At 49.1% G+C, this 13,897-nt stretch overlaps 1 protein-coding gene across 1 annotated transcript; it reads left to right on the forward strand.

The window, feature by feature from the left end:
• Positions 1-613: 613 nt before the first annotated feature.
• NASP (nuclear autoantigenic sperm protein) lies at positions 614-12,272 on the forward strand. The gene is made up of 15 exons (XM_065656295.1): positions 614-732; positions 1,787-1,837; positions 2,646-2,756; positions 3,306-3,386; positions 3,582-3,679; positions 4,403-5,299; positions 7,117-7,199; positions 7,893-7,969; positions 8,101-8,174; positions 9,236-9,424; positions 9,686-9,852; positions 10,328-10,381; positions 10,471-10,542; positions 11,519-11,647; positions 12,134-12,272. Exons 1-15 carry the CDS (start codon positions 671-673, stop codon positions 12,185-12,187), a joined length of 2,199 nt encoding a protein of 732 aa, XP_065512367.1. The 5' UTR covers positions 614-670; the 3' UTR covers positions 12,188-12,272.
• Positions 12,273-13,897: the final 1,625 nt, after the last annotated feature.

Here is a 13,897-nt window from a genome sequence, read left to right on the forward strand (position 1 = left end):
AAAGCAGATCAGTTCTGCACCATTCCCAGCTCTTGCTGCTTGGACTAACACAGCGCGGTTGAAGCTGCCGAACTTTTATCTTGAGAACAGCACGGGGGGAATGAGCCTCCAGCAGCTTTGCTGCCGCCGCGCAAGTTTTGTGGAGGTCTCCGCTGTCACAGCGGCCGCAGCCATGTCTGCCTTTGCCGGGGGCTGCGTGTGCTGGGGGAGCAGCTGGGGCAAAACAGGCTGAGGTGCGATGCGGTGAGAGCGCTGGGCCGGAGCACCAGGGGCCTGGCTCGCCCTTCCTGCCCGTGGCCCCCGCCCCGCTGCCGTGCGGAGCCGGGACGGGCCCCGCGGCGCGGACTACGCTTCCCAGCATGCCGCGCGGCGGCTGCCCCCGCGGTCGCCGTGTCCCCGCGCTCCCGCCCCGCCTCCCCCAGCACTACACTTCCCAGCGCGGCCCCGCGGCGGCCTCTCCCTCCCGGAACTACACTTCCCAGCAGGCCCCGCGCGGCGGCGTCCCGAACGTCCCGCGGCGGGCGGGCGCGCGGCATGCCGGGAGCGGTAGTCCCCCCGCGGCGTGCGCGCGCCGCGAGGCGGGCCGGGGCGTGTCCTCGGGGGTATATAGGCAGCCGGAGGGGCAGGGGTCTGCACTCTGCCGCCGCCGCCCCTGTCTCCAGCAGCTTCTATGCAATCTTCGGCCGTCGCCGCTCCCCCCTGCGTTGAGCCCGCGCCGGCCTCCCCGACTAGGTAGGGCCGCGCGGGCTGGCCCCGGTCACGGTGTGTGCGTGTCGGGGAGGGGGGGACAGCAGGGGGGAGAAGGGGCGCTTTCGCTTCGTGGGGTGATTGGAGGAGGGGGGGCAGGGGGCGGCAGGCAGGCGTTCCGTTTCTGGGGGTGGGGGGGCAGGGCTGGGGGCGCTGATCGGGCTCGCGCGCCTGCCCCCCTTCCCCCCACATCCCCCCCCCGGCCGCGGTGGTACGTGCCGCCCCGCTCCCCCAGCGCCAGCTGGGCCCGCTCGGCTCGCGCGGAGCCACCACGTGACCCCTGCGCGGCTGCTGCCATCTTTGTTGGGGGCAGCCGACGCCGCGGAACCTGCCCCTGGGGCGGGCTGGGGGAGGGGGAGCGGCAGGGGGCGTGCGGGTGGGCCTGCGGCGTCACGTGACGCCGGGCCGCCAGCCCGTCAGGAGCCGCCGTCGGGGTTTGGCGCCAATGGCGGGGGGCGGGGCCGGGGGAAGGCGGGAAAGGCGCCCATTGTCTGCGAGGGGCAGGGGCGTTCGGCTGCCGCCCGCCCGGCTCGGCCTTTGTTCCGCCCGGGGAGCTCCGCCACGCCGCCCCCGGCCTCCCTGTGCCGGCCCGGGTGCTGTCAGCTGGCGGCCGGGGGCTGTGCGGCCCCTGCCCCGGAGCGGAGGGGCGGCCCGCGGGCTCCCCGAGCCGCGGCGACGGGCGCCTTGGGCGCATCCTCGGGTTTCTGACTGGAAACGCGGTGCAAAACACCCGATTTTGTGCTTCGCGGTTCGTTCCGTGCTGCAGGTCTGTGTGCTGCAGGTCTGAGCTGCGAGGTGCCGTGGGCCAGGGGCGGGTGATGCTGGTTTTCGGACAGCAGAGCCGTTGGCCGGGCTTGGTCAGACACAACCCGGGCTGACAGCACCTGCTTTCCTAACGGTTTTCCGTTCAAACGGAACAAAACTGAAACCGACGGGTTTCGCCAAGAGACAGCCAGACCTGGTCACGCCTCCCGGAGCTCAGCTCCTGTCCTGCAGTGGGTGGCCTGTCGTAAGTACTCACTCAATATTCTGTTTGCAGGATGGAAGAGGAATTGGCAGCTCCTTCCACATCCACAGACAAGACAGACAGGTGAGGCGGGAGTCAGAGTTGTCAGTTACTAAAGAACGTGAAACACGGGGGTTATGGAGAGAAACAAAAAGGGGTCGCCCTTCAAATAGGTTGTTAGGCTTGAACTGAACAGATGCAGATGTTGTAGGTGCTGAAAACTCGTGCTGACCAGTAGTCTGCACCAGCTTAGTGCAACAAAACTCTTTCAATGACTAATAAATGCACAAATACCAACTCTTTTTTTTTTTTTTTTTTTTTTAGGAAGTTCTTGATCTGTGAGTTGCTGAGTGCAGGGGAAGCGCTGGGGGGGTCAGCTGTGTGTCTGGCGGGCAACAGTTACTCCTGTAGGCTCCTCTGGTCCCAGCCCAGGTGCTGCACTGGGATGGATTGTCTGGAAGTGTCGCTGTGTGAGAGACACTGAGTTGAAACCAAAACTTGCATCTATCATTGTTCTCAGATGCATTGTGCTGTGCTATGAAAAGCCATAACTTTGGTTTGTTCTCGCTCTATCTGGCATCGGAGTCTGGCACAACACTGCGCAGTACTCAGTGTTGTATTGGTGTGTAACTCTTACTGTATGTTCCTTAGTGTCTGTTGTCATGTCGGAATCCAATACCCGCTTCTTGCAGCAGTTGGTTGAAATTAACCTGTTGGAACTAAAAGTTGGTCCAGATTTAAACAAAATAAACCAAACAATCCCCACATACAACCTGGTAGCTCCAGCCAGCGTTATGTACACAACTTACCCTTATATAAAGCCGACTAGGTTCTATGGAAACTAACAATCCTGTATTTAATTTTTTTTTTTTAATTCTCTTTCCTGCCCCAGTATGGATGTGGACGGAGAATCGAAGAAACTACTGGGTTTAGGACAGAAACACTTGGTAATGGGAAATATTCCAGCTGCTGTTAATGCCTTCCAGGAAGCTGCGAGCTTACTGTGAGTAGTGGAACATTTTGTGTATTTTGTGGGGCTTAGTTTTCAGCTTGACTATACTGATGTGACTTATAGAAGAAAGATTGAGTTTTTTACCTTATATATGCTGCTGTATTTATAATACCACCAAGGAGAGTACGATCTACATAAAATCAACTCAGGTGTTGGACAATACTGTAGTTGGTGTGCAATTTAGACAGCTTTTGTGATAGATGCCAGTGCAGTTCCCTAAATATGAAATGGGATTTCGTATTTTATTTTGCAGTGTGTGGTTCTGTTGTAGTCTGTTAATATGAAAATACTGGGATAGTATTACTTCCTGGTAACTTTGTTGCCAGCCTTGATCAGTCTGAGGGTGAGACCTCTTTGGGTTTTAGGTTAATTTGCTTTACTGAATGCTTATGAGAGCCACTTACAGCTGAGAGGGGCTCTCATTAGTTGTTTGAAACAATAGGAGACAAGCTAAGAAACTGGTTCTTCTTGTCCAGGAATTTTTACCTTTCAAATTCACTTATCGAAATCTAAAGTAGTAATTCCACATTTCTTTTGTAGGGGTAAAAAATATGGTGAGACAGCGGATGAGTGTGCAGAAGCTTTTTTTTACTATGGAAAATCTCTCCTGGAGTTGGCAAGGTACACAAACAGTTTCTGATTTGATTAAGAGTCTGCTTGGCGTCATAGGAATTCACTCTCATATAGACCGGGTTACACTAGAATTTCATATACACAGGGTTGCACCGGGTGGGATGGGCTGTGGCATTGCAGCTTGTGCAGTTAAAACAGCAATATTCTGAGAGCCAAGGGATAACAAACTTTTGTTCCCTTTAGAATGGAAAATGGTGTCCTGGGAAACGCCTTAGAAGGGGTGCAGGTTGAAGAGGAAGGAGAAAAAGCGGAAGGTGATTCTGCGTTACCAGCTGTTGATGGTATGTAAAGCTGCCATGTCGTAGAGGCACCGAGCTGCCTTTTCTTGTCTAAACGGCCCAAGTTCAGTCCATCAGTATCTTAGGTAGCCTGAATCATTCTGTTGAAACTTAGCAGCCTGAACGGACTTTTTATTTTTCTTTTAATCTTGCTTAGAAATTGAACAAAACCTCTAAAACTCCTGCAAGGAACTGGTCACTGAAAGCATGTGTAGAATCACCAGGTGTCTGTGTCCTGCAACACTGCATTCAAACCTGCTTTCTTAAGCTTCACAGTCAAGTTGAACTGCTTTGTAACCTTGTAGCAGCAGCACAGTGTGTGTAGTAGGACAGCTCAGAGTCTCTGTAAACAGCTCAAGAACAGTAACTGGTTTATACTACCGGCAGCTGGAGGTAACACAGGAATTCCTGTCAATCCAGACTATTAAAACGCTGGCACCTCTTGCTTAGCTGTGACTAAAAACACGAGCTTGCAAAACCTGCACGCTGCTTGAGCAGCCGCTTGCAATGCTGCAGCCTGGGGATGGGGAAGGGATGTGCTCAGTTCAAGTTACCATGTTGGTTGCATCCTAATTCCTTGTACTTTGGAAATGGAGCTTTTTAGGAAGGTTGTCTAACTTGGTGACAAACCAGCACACTGGAGGGTCTGAGGGTGGTATTGTCAGTGCCCATTAATGTCTTTATCACTAAACTCGAAGAAATGTTTATGCTTCCTCAATCATGTAGAAGAAGCAAGGGAGGAGTTGAGAGAACAGGTATATAACGCCATGGAGGAAAAAGAAGACGCCCAAAAGTCTATGGAAGAGTCTCCAGTGGTATCTGAGAAGGAAAAGAAAGAGGAGGATGTTGAAATGGAAGATATCACAGAACAGAAACCAACAGAAGAAGCAATTGCTGTCAAGGAGGCAAAGCCTGAAGAGGCTGAAGAGAAGACAGAGGCTTCTGTGGAGAAGGAAGTGACTTCAGAAGAGCAGAAGCAGCAGATTGCTGTGGGAAATGAGGCTATGAAAGAGGAGGCGGCTGTGGAAGAGATGGGAGTGGAAAAAGAGCAGAAGATGATTCCTGAAGACAAGGTAGCAGAGGCAACTGAGGAGGAGAGAACAACAGAAGTGTCAGGTGAGGAGGCAAAAGCAGCTGTGGAAGAGGCTGAAGCTGGAGAAGCGGCTGCAGAAGAGCAGGGAGAGGCGGGAGAACGGACGGCAGAAGCAGCAGAAAAAGCATCAGCGGTGGCACAAGGAGAGGCTGCAGAAGGGCAGGCAGAGGCAGCTGTGGAAGAGAAGGTGGTGGTACAAGAAGTGACAGCAGAAGGGCAGGCAGCAGCTGTGGAAGAGCAGGAAGGAGCTGTGGAAGGTGAGACTGAGGCAGCTGAACAGAAGAAAGTGGAGGAGAAACAAGAGCCAGTAGAGGCAGCTGTGGAAGAGAAGCCAGATGAATCTAAAGAGACAAAGTCCTCAAAGGATCCTATGCCCACCGAAGGCAAAGAGCCATCTAATGACATGGAAGAAAAGGCTGAAGTAGCTGCTAAGGTAGAGAAAGAGGAAAAGAATGATGACCTGATGGAAGAGGGTGAAGGTGCTAAGGTAGAAAAAGAAGAGAAAGATGACCTGATGGAAGAGGGAGAAGGTAACAGTGAGAGGAGAACAGTACTTGTGGGTGGATGACTTGATGGCTAACAACGGGTAAAAAGTGTTCCATTCAGAATTTTCTGTTTGCCTTAGAATAAGGAAAAGGCACAGTAAAGGGGCTCTTGAAGGATTTTTACATCCAAGTAAAATTTCAAGGAATAGTGAATAGTCTCAGTTTCTCTAGACTAACGCTTCACTAACTGCAAAGCAAATCTTACTTGAAAGCAAACTTACAGCCCTGTGAAATGTGTAAGTGATGGCCAGGCTGGTGGAGAATACTGAATGGATGTTCACTTGCATGCATCTGGGTTTATCGCACTAACCTTCAAATAACTCAAAACACAAGTCGCTTTTGGTTATAATCGTATTTTATTTTAAAACAGTGCAGCAGAAAAATAAGAACGGCTACATACACAACAAAACAGAACTCTCCATTTGGGTGTTTCTGGTGGTGACTACAAGTGAGAATTTGGTTGGCAAATGTAAATGTAATTTGCCCTGCAACCTGAAGGCTTATTGCTGCTCTCTAGCTACTCTGCCAGCTGCTGAGCTTTTGCTGCCATTCTGCTTCCTGCTTCATTGTAGCTGTTACAGGGTTATGTTAAAGTAACCTCATAAAACTTATCGGCTTTGCTGAAGTGGTACTTTTGTGGTCTTAGTAGGCCAGTGCTTTCTGTTGCACAAGTTAATTGATGAGCTGATAATTGCAACTTTGCTTGTCAGTAGCTCAGCTGCACAGGATGAGTCTTATTTTAGGAGTGGCAAATATTCAGACTCTAAAATAGTTCTGGGCACTGAAAGGATTTGTACTGCTGAGTACAATGACAGTTGGCAAAGCAGCTGCCTGACAAGGTGTCTGTCTGGACAGAGCATGACCGAACATAAACTAAGAGCAGTTACGCACTCACGCTGTGAAAGGCAGGCTGTGCACGTGTACCGCTTTCTTTTGTTCCAACTCTGCTGGTGTGAGGACACGCTTGAACGTGGTACCTGGTCATTCCAGACTCTTTCCACTACTTAAAGTTGACTTCAACTTCCTAATATCTCTTCTGTTTTACCTTTGATTGAGCTGTCCTCATACTTACAGGCTTGTCTCTCTCAGCAGTAGGTGTGTGCTTTTTGGGAGTTTAATGAGCTCATGAGTTCACCAGTCTCTGCCCCATCAAGCTCCTGTTACTACGGAATTAGTCAGTGTCCTTATGAAGTAATTAAGTGTGTGACTTCAGCAGGCAAGTCAGCCAGTGCTCTAAAGTAATCAGCCGTACTCCTTCACTGCACATTGTCCCAAAATATTTTCTACTGGTAGAACAGATCATGCAACACCCCTACGTGATATCAGAAGTCAAATTAGGGCTACACAGTAGTAGGTTCATTAATAACATTGCCACTTAAGTGTCTGACATGAGGAATGCAAACTCAGAAACAGTCTCATTTGTACACAGCTTAGCAGCTGCTATCTTGCTGAAAACGCTTGTTCTCTGTAGCATGAAGTCCAGCAACTGAGCAGTAAATACCTCCAGGGCTGCTTGGCATCCCGTGGCCTCTGTGGGAGCCCACAATGCGTTTGTGAGAACTGAGTTCTAGGTGAGTTAAGTTAAACTTAAAGGACTAAGCTAGCCTGGACCTACTTAAGTCTACAGTGCCTGATGCTTTCAGCATGATGGCTGCTGCTGCTAAATTAATCTGTCTGTGCTCTTCTTCCATCACACATCTAACCTGTCATTGGAAGGATAAGGGCTGAATATAATCTACCTGACTCCATGTGAAGCCAGCGTAGTAACAACAAGTGTTCTCATTCATCTACTTACCTTGTAGAAACAGAAGAATCTGAAGAGGAAGATAAAGAAAATGATAAAACTGAAGATGATAAGGAGAATGAACTGACAGTGGAAGACAAGGTGAGATTGCTGAGCTCTGATATCAGCACTCATGGAAAAGGGCAGTATTTGTCTAAATGTCATGTTAACACCTTTATAAAAGCTCAGTTGTATTTCATTTAGTCCTGTGTAGGAAATGACTTGAAAACCAGTGTTGCCCAAGGAAGGGGCAGCATTACACATAGCCTGCGTTGTAGTATCTTGCTGAGCTGTATAAACTTGGGCAGTCTACAGATCCGTAATGCAGGCTGGTAAATGCAGGGACAGGTTAGTTACTTGTAACAGTTTATTCTCCCTTTGTTTTGTTGTCTCACTACGCATGTTGAATGCACCCAGTCATGGTCAGGATAGAAATTTAGTAGGAAGTGTAGCACTGCTTAAATTGGAACATCAACTCCTTAACTTAGCTTTTGATTCATCTAAATAGCACCTTAAGCAAAATGTTATTCTTAGGATTGTACTGGTGCTTGGTGCCCTGTTATTTTGGGGAAAAAAATTAAGGCCACACCAACTAACATTGCAAGCTTTACTTCAGACAAAGTCTCGGTTGATGCAATAACCTCTTTTGCACATTCTTTTGTTTTTTCCTTCTTGCAGTAAACTTTATCTCATAAAGAAAATAATTCCTTGACAACACTGCTTAGGAACTTAGTGTTGTTTGATGTGATACGTAATCAAGTCACTTAATTTTTAATGCACTTCTGGTCTTTACAGGAAAGCGAGGAGGATGAAATTGGAAATCTTGAGCTGGCCTGGGACATGCTGGAGTTAGCAAAAGTCATCTACAAGAGGTAAAGGCTTAAGTCCTAATTTGGATATCTGCTAGAGGAACTCATTGGAAATTGGAGGGTGGCATAAGCAATTAGTGAATGTGGCATATTCTGATCAGAATTTGAAAACTACTTTTTTTCCCTGGATTTAGACAAGAAACAAAAGAAGCTCAGCTCCATGCAGCTCAGGCTCATCTAAAGTTAGGAGAAGTTAGCATTGAGTCTGGTGAGTAATACTAATTCTTATGTACAATTCCACTTCATGTCCTTCTCTTTCTTACTTTAAAATGAGCTGAGTTAAAGCTGTTAAGATGAAAAGAAAATACACTTGGTTTAATTATGATAGTGCGGCCATGTGAGAAGCTTTAGAATCAATGGATGAACAAGTCAGTGTCTTAACCAGGGTGGTCTGTGCTCTTCCAGAACAGTGAAAAAAAAGCTTTGAGTAAGAAGTGATGTGTTACCAGATCAAAACCAGCCTTGTGCTCTGCATTACAGGCGAGGTTTGGTTAGTGTCAGAAACTGAGGACTCCTTCCTTATTGATGCAGTGAGTCACTGAGCAAAATGGGAGGTGTTGGTACAAGGCCAGTTCCAGAACATAAAGACTGCAAATAAAACATGGTTGATTCTCTTAGACCTTCCAAAATACTGGGGTATGGACAGGAAAGAGCCTGATGTGTTTTGCATGAGAAAAAATTAATGTGAAGTGAGACTCAGGTTGGTGCCTTCTAATGTGTTTTATCTACCCTTCATTTAAAAACAGGTTTTAATCTTATTCAATCCAAGTAGGGTGTGATCTTTCTCTATGGCAAACATTGGCAACAACGTGGCAGGTTTCTGGACAAGGGCTACAAAGCGAGGGTTGTGGTTTGTGTCACTGGAACAGGCTGAGAGGAGCTTGGCTGGGCTGCAGGGGACTGTCGGCTCTGGGTTCACCTTGCGCCCGGTTTGTGGTGGGAGGTGAAACAGCAGGAGTTGTGCGCGCGGTTTTGTCTTGGCTGCGTAGTTTACTGTGTTGCTGTAAATGGAGAGAGCTGTCTTGAGAGAACTAGAGGAACTGGTTCTAAACAGTCTTTTTGGGGGGGGAGTTGGTGTTGGACTGTGAGTGGTGTCACTTGATAACCTGCAAGCAGCCTGTCGCTGACCTCCCCTGCTGCGTTGAACGGTCGTTTTATTTTCAGACCATATAAAATGCAATAAAACACGGAGTAAATGCATAAGGGCTTAGATCTTGCCTGTTCATTTACAAGTGTGGTTTGTGAAGACCGTGCGGCTTTCTCCTACAGAGAACTACACACAGGCTATCGAAGAGTTTCAGGCGTGCCTGGCCCTGCAGCAGAAGTACCTGGAGGCTCACGACCGGCTGCTGGCCGAGAGTCACTACCAGCTGGCGCTGGCCTATCACTACAACAGCCAGTTCGACGAGGCCGTTCTGCAGTTCGGTAAATCCATCGAAGTCATTGACAAGAGAATGGGTAAGTGGGTTTCTGAAACTGCCTAGCAAGTGCCAGAGCTTTCACAAGGCAAAGCAAACTTTGTTAAACTGCCCTAAAAGTAGTTAGATGTGCTTGTTACCTTGCCATGGAAATGTTTGCCAGTCTGAAACTGGTAACAGGCTATACTGGTAATCAGAATTGTTGAGACAGTGTGTGTTGGCAGACACTTGCCTCTGTGGATATTGATGACTGGGCAGCTACTGTGTCTTGAGGTGTTTTGCTGTTCCTGTTTCACCCCAGCAATGCTCACTGAGCGGATGCAGAAGACAGAAAATGGGTCCCCTGAAGATGAGAAGGAGATCGAAGAACTGAGGGGGCTGCTTCCCGAAATTAGAGAAAAGATAGAAGATTCAAAGGAGTCTCAGAAGAGTGCGAGAGTAGCTGAGCTGGCTCTGAAAGCAACTCTGGTTTGTGTCTTGCTGTTTCCTTTTGACCCAACCTCATTCCAGTGAGACTTGAAGTAAACCAGTAGTGGGAAGGGCTCAGACTGGTCGTGCAGATCAGGGGCTCGTGGTTGCTCACAAGTGATGCAGACTGTGATTGTGAGAAGGAAGCGGAGGCAGGTGACAGCTAAAGAGAGGATAGTTAGTAAATACAGTGACATTAATTGTTCCAAACTGAAATGGAATTTGTTTGCTTCTATAGCAATTAAATGTGTCAGGGCTGGAAACGATAGGTCAGCCAAATGTGAGGATGGACAGGGTGTCACATCACTGTGTGACATTTTCATCTCTGTGTCCTGGGTGTAAGTGTAGGAGCAGAACGCAGTGTTGGGACATGGAGAAGTTGTGTATTCTGTCCCTTTCTAAACCAGCATGTATGATTTTGTATGACTAGATAGCTGGAACTTGTTCCAATGTTTTTCTTCTGCTTTTTCTTAAGGCTGGAACTACATCTGGCTTTGCAAAAAGTGAAGACAGTGGTTCTGTTTCCACAGTAAGTTAAGATGGATGCTGAGAATTCCTGTCTGCTTCAAGGATTACCGTTTGCTGTTACTTATGTGACGATCTTATGTCTTGCAATAGATTCCAGTGAGAAAAGCAGCTGATGGTGCATCTCAGTGTGTCACAGACATCTCTCACCTTGTCAGGAAAAAGGTGAGTCCAAAAATGTCTAATTGAACAGTTAATTTGTTAAAGTACCACTGACTTGCTCTGTGCAATTTGATTAAAACTTTTTTTTTCTTAATTTTTTAATGGAAAAAAACCAAAACCCCCATTCTAAAAGTACAACCAGAAATAATGCATGAAACTCCTTTCCACTGGGAGCCTGTCTGGGAACCATCCAGCCCCCAGGAGAGCAGTTCCTGGGGGCTCAGGTCCTGCCTCACCCACAGGTGTAGCCTCGGCTGGGCTGTGTGGCCTCTGCAGGCTTCTCTCCTCTGCTGGGGACCTGTGAGACGAGCGGGGTGGCCTCCAGATCTTCAGAAAAGGGCACGCAGCCAGGCTGAGCTGGGTTCCCTTCTTTCCAAGTGGAAATGGAGAACTGGACTTGACAAATAGCAAAGCCAGTCTAAGGGCAGTGCTGATAAACTGCCTCCTAAAGAGATAATGTATTGAGCGCTGGGTTCCTTTAAAGGTATACATTTTTTTTCTAGAGGTCTTTGCAAATGTAATGAAAATTATCCTGTAATGGAATGTCCCATTTTATTTTGTGCTGCTGTGGCACAGCCTGGCCTGCGTTCTGTTGGCGTCTCTCAGTTCAGGTTTGCCTGGTGCAACCTTGATCTGCTTTACAGAGGTGATTGTAGATGTTATAGGTGCTCTAAATCTGCCCCCTTAACTGGTACCTGGCCCAGCGGTCGTGCGTTTCCTTGCCAAACTATAACTAAGGATAATTCAGCTCTGTAGATACTGGCACCTAAATAATGCCTTGCTGGAAATCCCTTGTGGTTGAGACCTCTGTACCGAAGCTTCAGAGCTTTGGTTAAATCTTAACACTTAAGTATCATTTTGAACCTGGCCAGTAGAGGTTGAATAGATCACGTGCAATGACATCTAGATGCTGACTTTCTAAAAAACATTTAAACTCTAATTTGTACATAGTGAAGACTATAAACAATTTTATCTTCAGAGGAAACCAGAGGAGGAGACTCACCAGGGAGACAATGAAGCTAAGAAATCTAAACCAGAGCCGGCTGTCAATGGTGGTGGTGGTGATGTCCCCAGTGGAAAGGAGGTTGCAGAAAAAATGGAAGAGGAGGTGGGCAGCTGAGTCAGGGGGTCGGTGCTGTGCTTGTCTTTCTTTCCCCACTATGTTCAGGCATGGGGTTTTTTGCCCGGTGGATGTGCTGGTTTTATTGCTGGCCAGTCCTCATGAGGCTTCCCAGATGAGGTGGGGAATATTCCCTGGTTGGCAGGGTGCATGTTGTACCCTGGTGTCTGACACCAGCTGTGGAGATCTGCAACGTGGGGTGGGACAGAAACACATTCAAGGTGTTTGTGTCGAGCTGAACTATAACACAAAGACTTACCCCAAAGTGATTTTAATACTCCTGGGTTTAAATACTTATTCACCTAGGCTACAATTGTTAATGTAAATATCTGAGAACAGTGTTTGGCTCTGAAGCCCAGCAAAGCACAAGTAATCAGTTGCCTTCAAATGACAGAAACCTTGAACTGCTGCATGAATTGGTGCTGTAAGTTGCTGTCTTGTTTTTAAAAAACAAAACCTTTTCTTTTCTTTTAGACAGAGAAAAGGCCACAAGCAGAATCAGGGGCTGCAGTTGAGAGCACAGTATGATAGTTCTTTAACCTTGGAAACTCCTCTCCTTACAAGGAAAATGGTTTTGTATATAGTGTATTTTTTCACTTTTTGGCAACTTTTGTATGACTTCAATAAAGATTGTAAGCAAATGTTCCTCATCTTGACCTTCTTGCTATTACAAGCTCTGACCTGAGCACCCTGGGCCCTGTCCCCTTCACACCAGCCACCGTTGGGGTGCAGTATCAGCTCTGTTCAACCTCAGCTTCCCTCCTTTACATCCCTGTGCGTGTGCACAAGGAGCTGGCAGAGATGCAGGGGGTGATGGTTCCTTGCACTGATACCTCCTGTATTTCTCCTGCCCTGAAATCGCCCCCCAGGGACAGGGTGTGCAGGGGGGCTACCCACAGCTGAGCAGGCTGGGACAAACTGGGGGAGAGTGTTTGTATACAAACAGAACACAAAGATGCAAAAAGCAACAAGCTGAATCTGTTTATTAAATGCCCAGTGTGGTCTTGAGCAGAGGGGGAGAATTCTGTCTGTGGGTGGTGTTGGTCCTGAAGATGAGCTGTGAACGCTCATGTCAGGCTGACCCTAGAAACAGCTTGTGGGGAGAATGTGCCCCATAGGGAAAGGGAAAAAAAACCCCAAGTAATTGTGCCCCTCTGTGCCCTCTGCTGCTCCCCAAACCACGCCAGTGAGCAGGATTAAAGAAATCCTCTGCATGTTGTCACTGTCCTGGGGTGAGGAGCAGCCTGAAATGGAGGTAGAGCTGTGGGGCTGGTGGGTACCGGCTTTGGGCTGTGCCTGGTGCTGCCCACCCCTTTCCTGCTGCTCTGGTTGCTGCAAAAATGCTCAGAAAGCTTCTGGCCCCAGTGACAATTACACAACTGGTCTCAAGCCCCCACACCTGCAGCTATAAGAAATTTCACCATCCCTTCACCCCACTTACAGTTAATAAAGCCCTGATTTCCTGCTCCAGCTTGATGAGGGGATGCCAGGGCAGTGCTGTTGGGGACAGGGCCCATTCCTGGCTTAAGTCTGGGGAGGTTTGTGCTGTGCCAGAGGCTCCTGAGCAGGAGGAGGGTCCTCCAGGGCCATGGACGGGGCAAGCAGGAGGCTGGGGAGGACACAGGGTCTACCAGGAGCTGTGGGTCCACCCGTCCCCAGTGCTGGCCTGTGGGACTCCTAGGAAAGGAGAAAAGTGGCATTAACAAAAAGGGGTCCCAGCCTTGTCCTGTGACAGACACTGTCAGGAGCTGCTCAGGCACCCAGTTAAACACAGCCTTGGGCACAGAGCAAATCTCACCTGTGGTGAGGAACCTCCTGCCCTGGTGGCCCTGGCTCCGTGGGGCACTTGCATCCCCAGCTGTGGCCAAGGCAGCAGTTCCTGAATCACCACCCCATGCCTGGACCTGCGCAACCATCCTGTCCTGGTCAGCAGCCCAACCCCAACTCCCCTCGCACCTTTAGACCTGGGAATAGCCCCAGGACAAGGCTCTTACCGTGAAAAGCTCTGGTGTGGCCATGGCTGGCAGGAGTGGGGGGGCCACGGGGGGTGGAAGGATGGCGGGGGGCAGCCGGGGCCCCGTCTGCTCCACGTGGCATCGCAGCATCCCAACCTCTGCCTGCAGCTGGGCCAGCTCCTCTGCGTGCCGCTGGGCCACCTGCAAGCCTGGGGAGAAGAGGCTCGTCACTTTGTGTCCCAAGGAGCCTTTTTCCCTGGCATCCCACCAGGCTGGTGTGTGG

The sequence above is a fragment of the Caloenas nicobarica genome, chromosome Z, assembly GCF_036013445.1.
Source record: "Caloenas nicobarica isolate bCalNic1 chromosome Z, bCalNic1.hap1, whole genome shotgun sequence".
In the NCBI taxonomy this organism is placed as follows: domain Eukaryota; kingdom Metazoa; phylum Chordata; class Aves; order Columbiformes; family Columbidae; genus Caloenas; species Caloenas nicobarica.

Coding starts and splice junctions, on each gene's coding strand:
- NASP (XM_065656295.1), top strand. CDS start 671: ATGCAATCTTCGGCCGTCGCCGCTCCCCCCTGCGTTGAGCCCGCGCCG. Junction 7,200..7,892: donor AACTGACAGTGGAAGACAAG/GTGAGATTGCTG, acceptor TGGTCTTTACAG/GAAAGCGAGGAGGATGAAAT. Junction 10,382..10,470: donor ACAGTGGTTCTGTTTCCACA/GTAAGTTAAGAT, acceptor GTCTTGCAATAG/ATTCCAGTGAGAAAAGCAGC.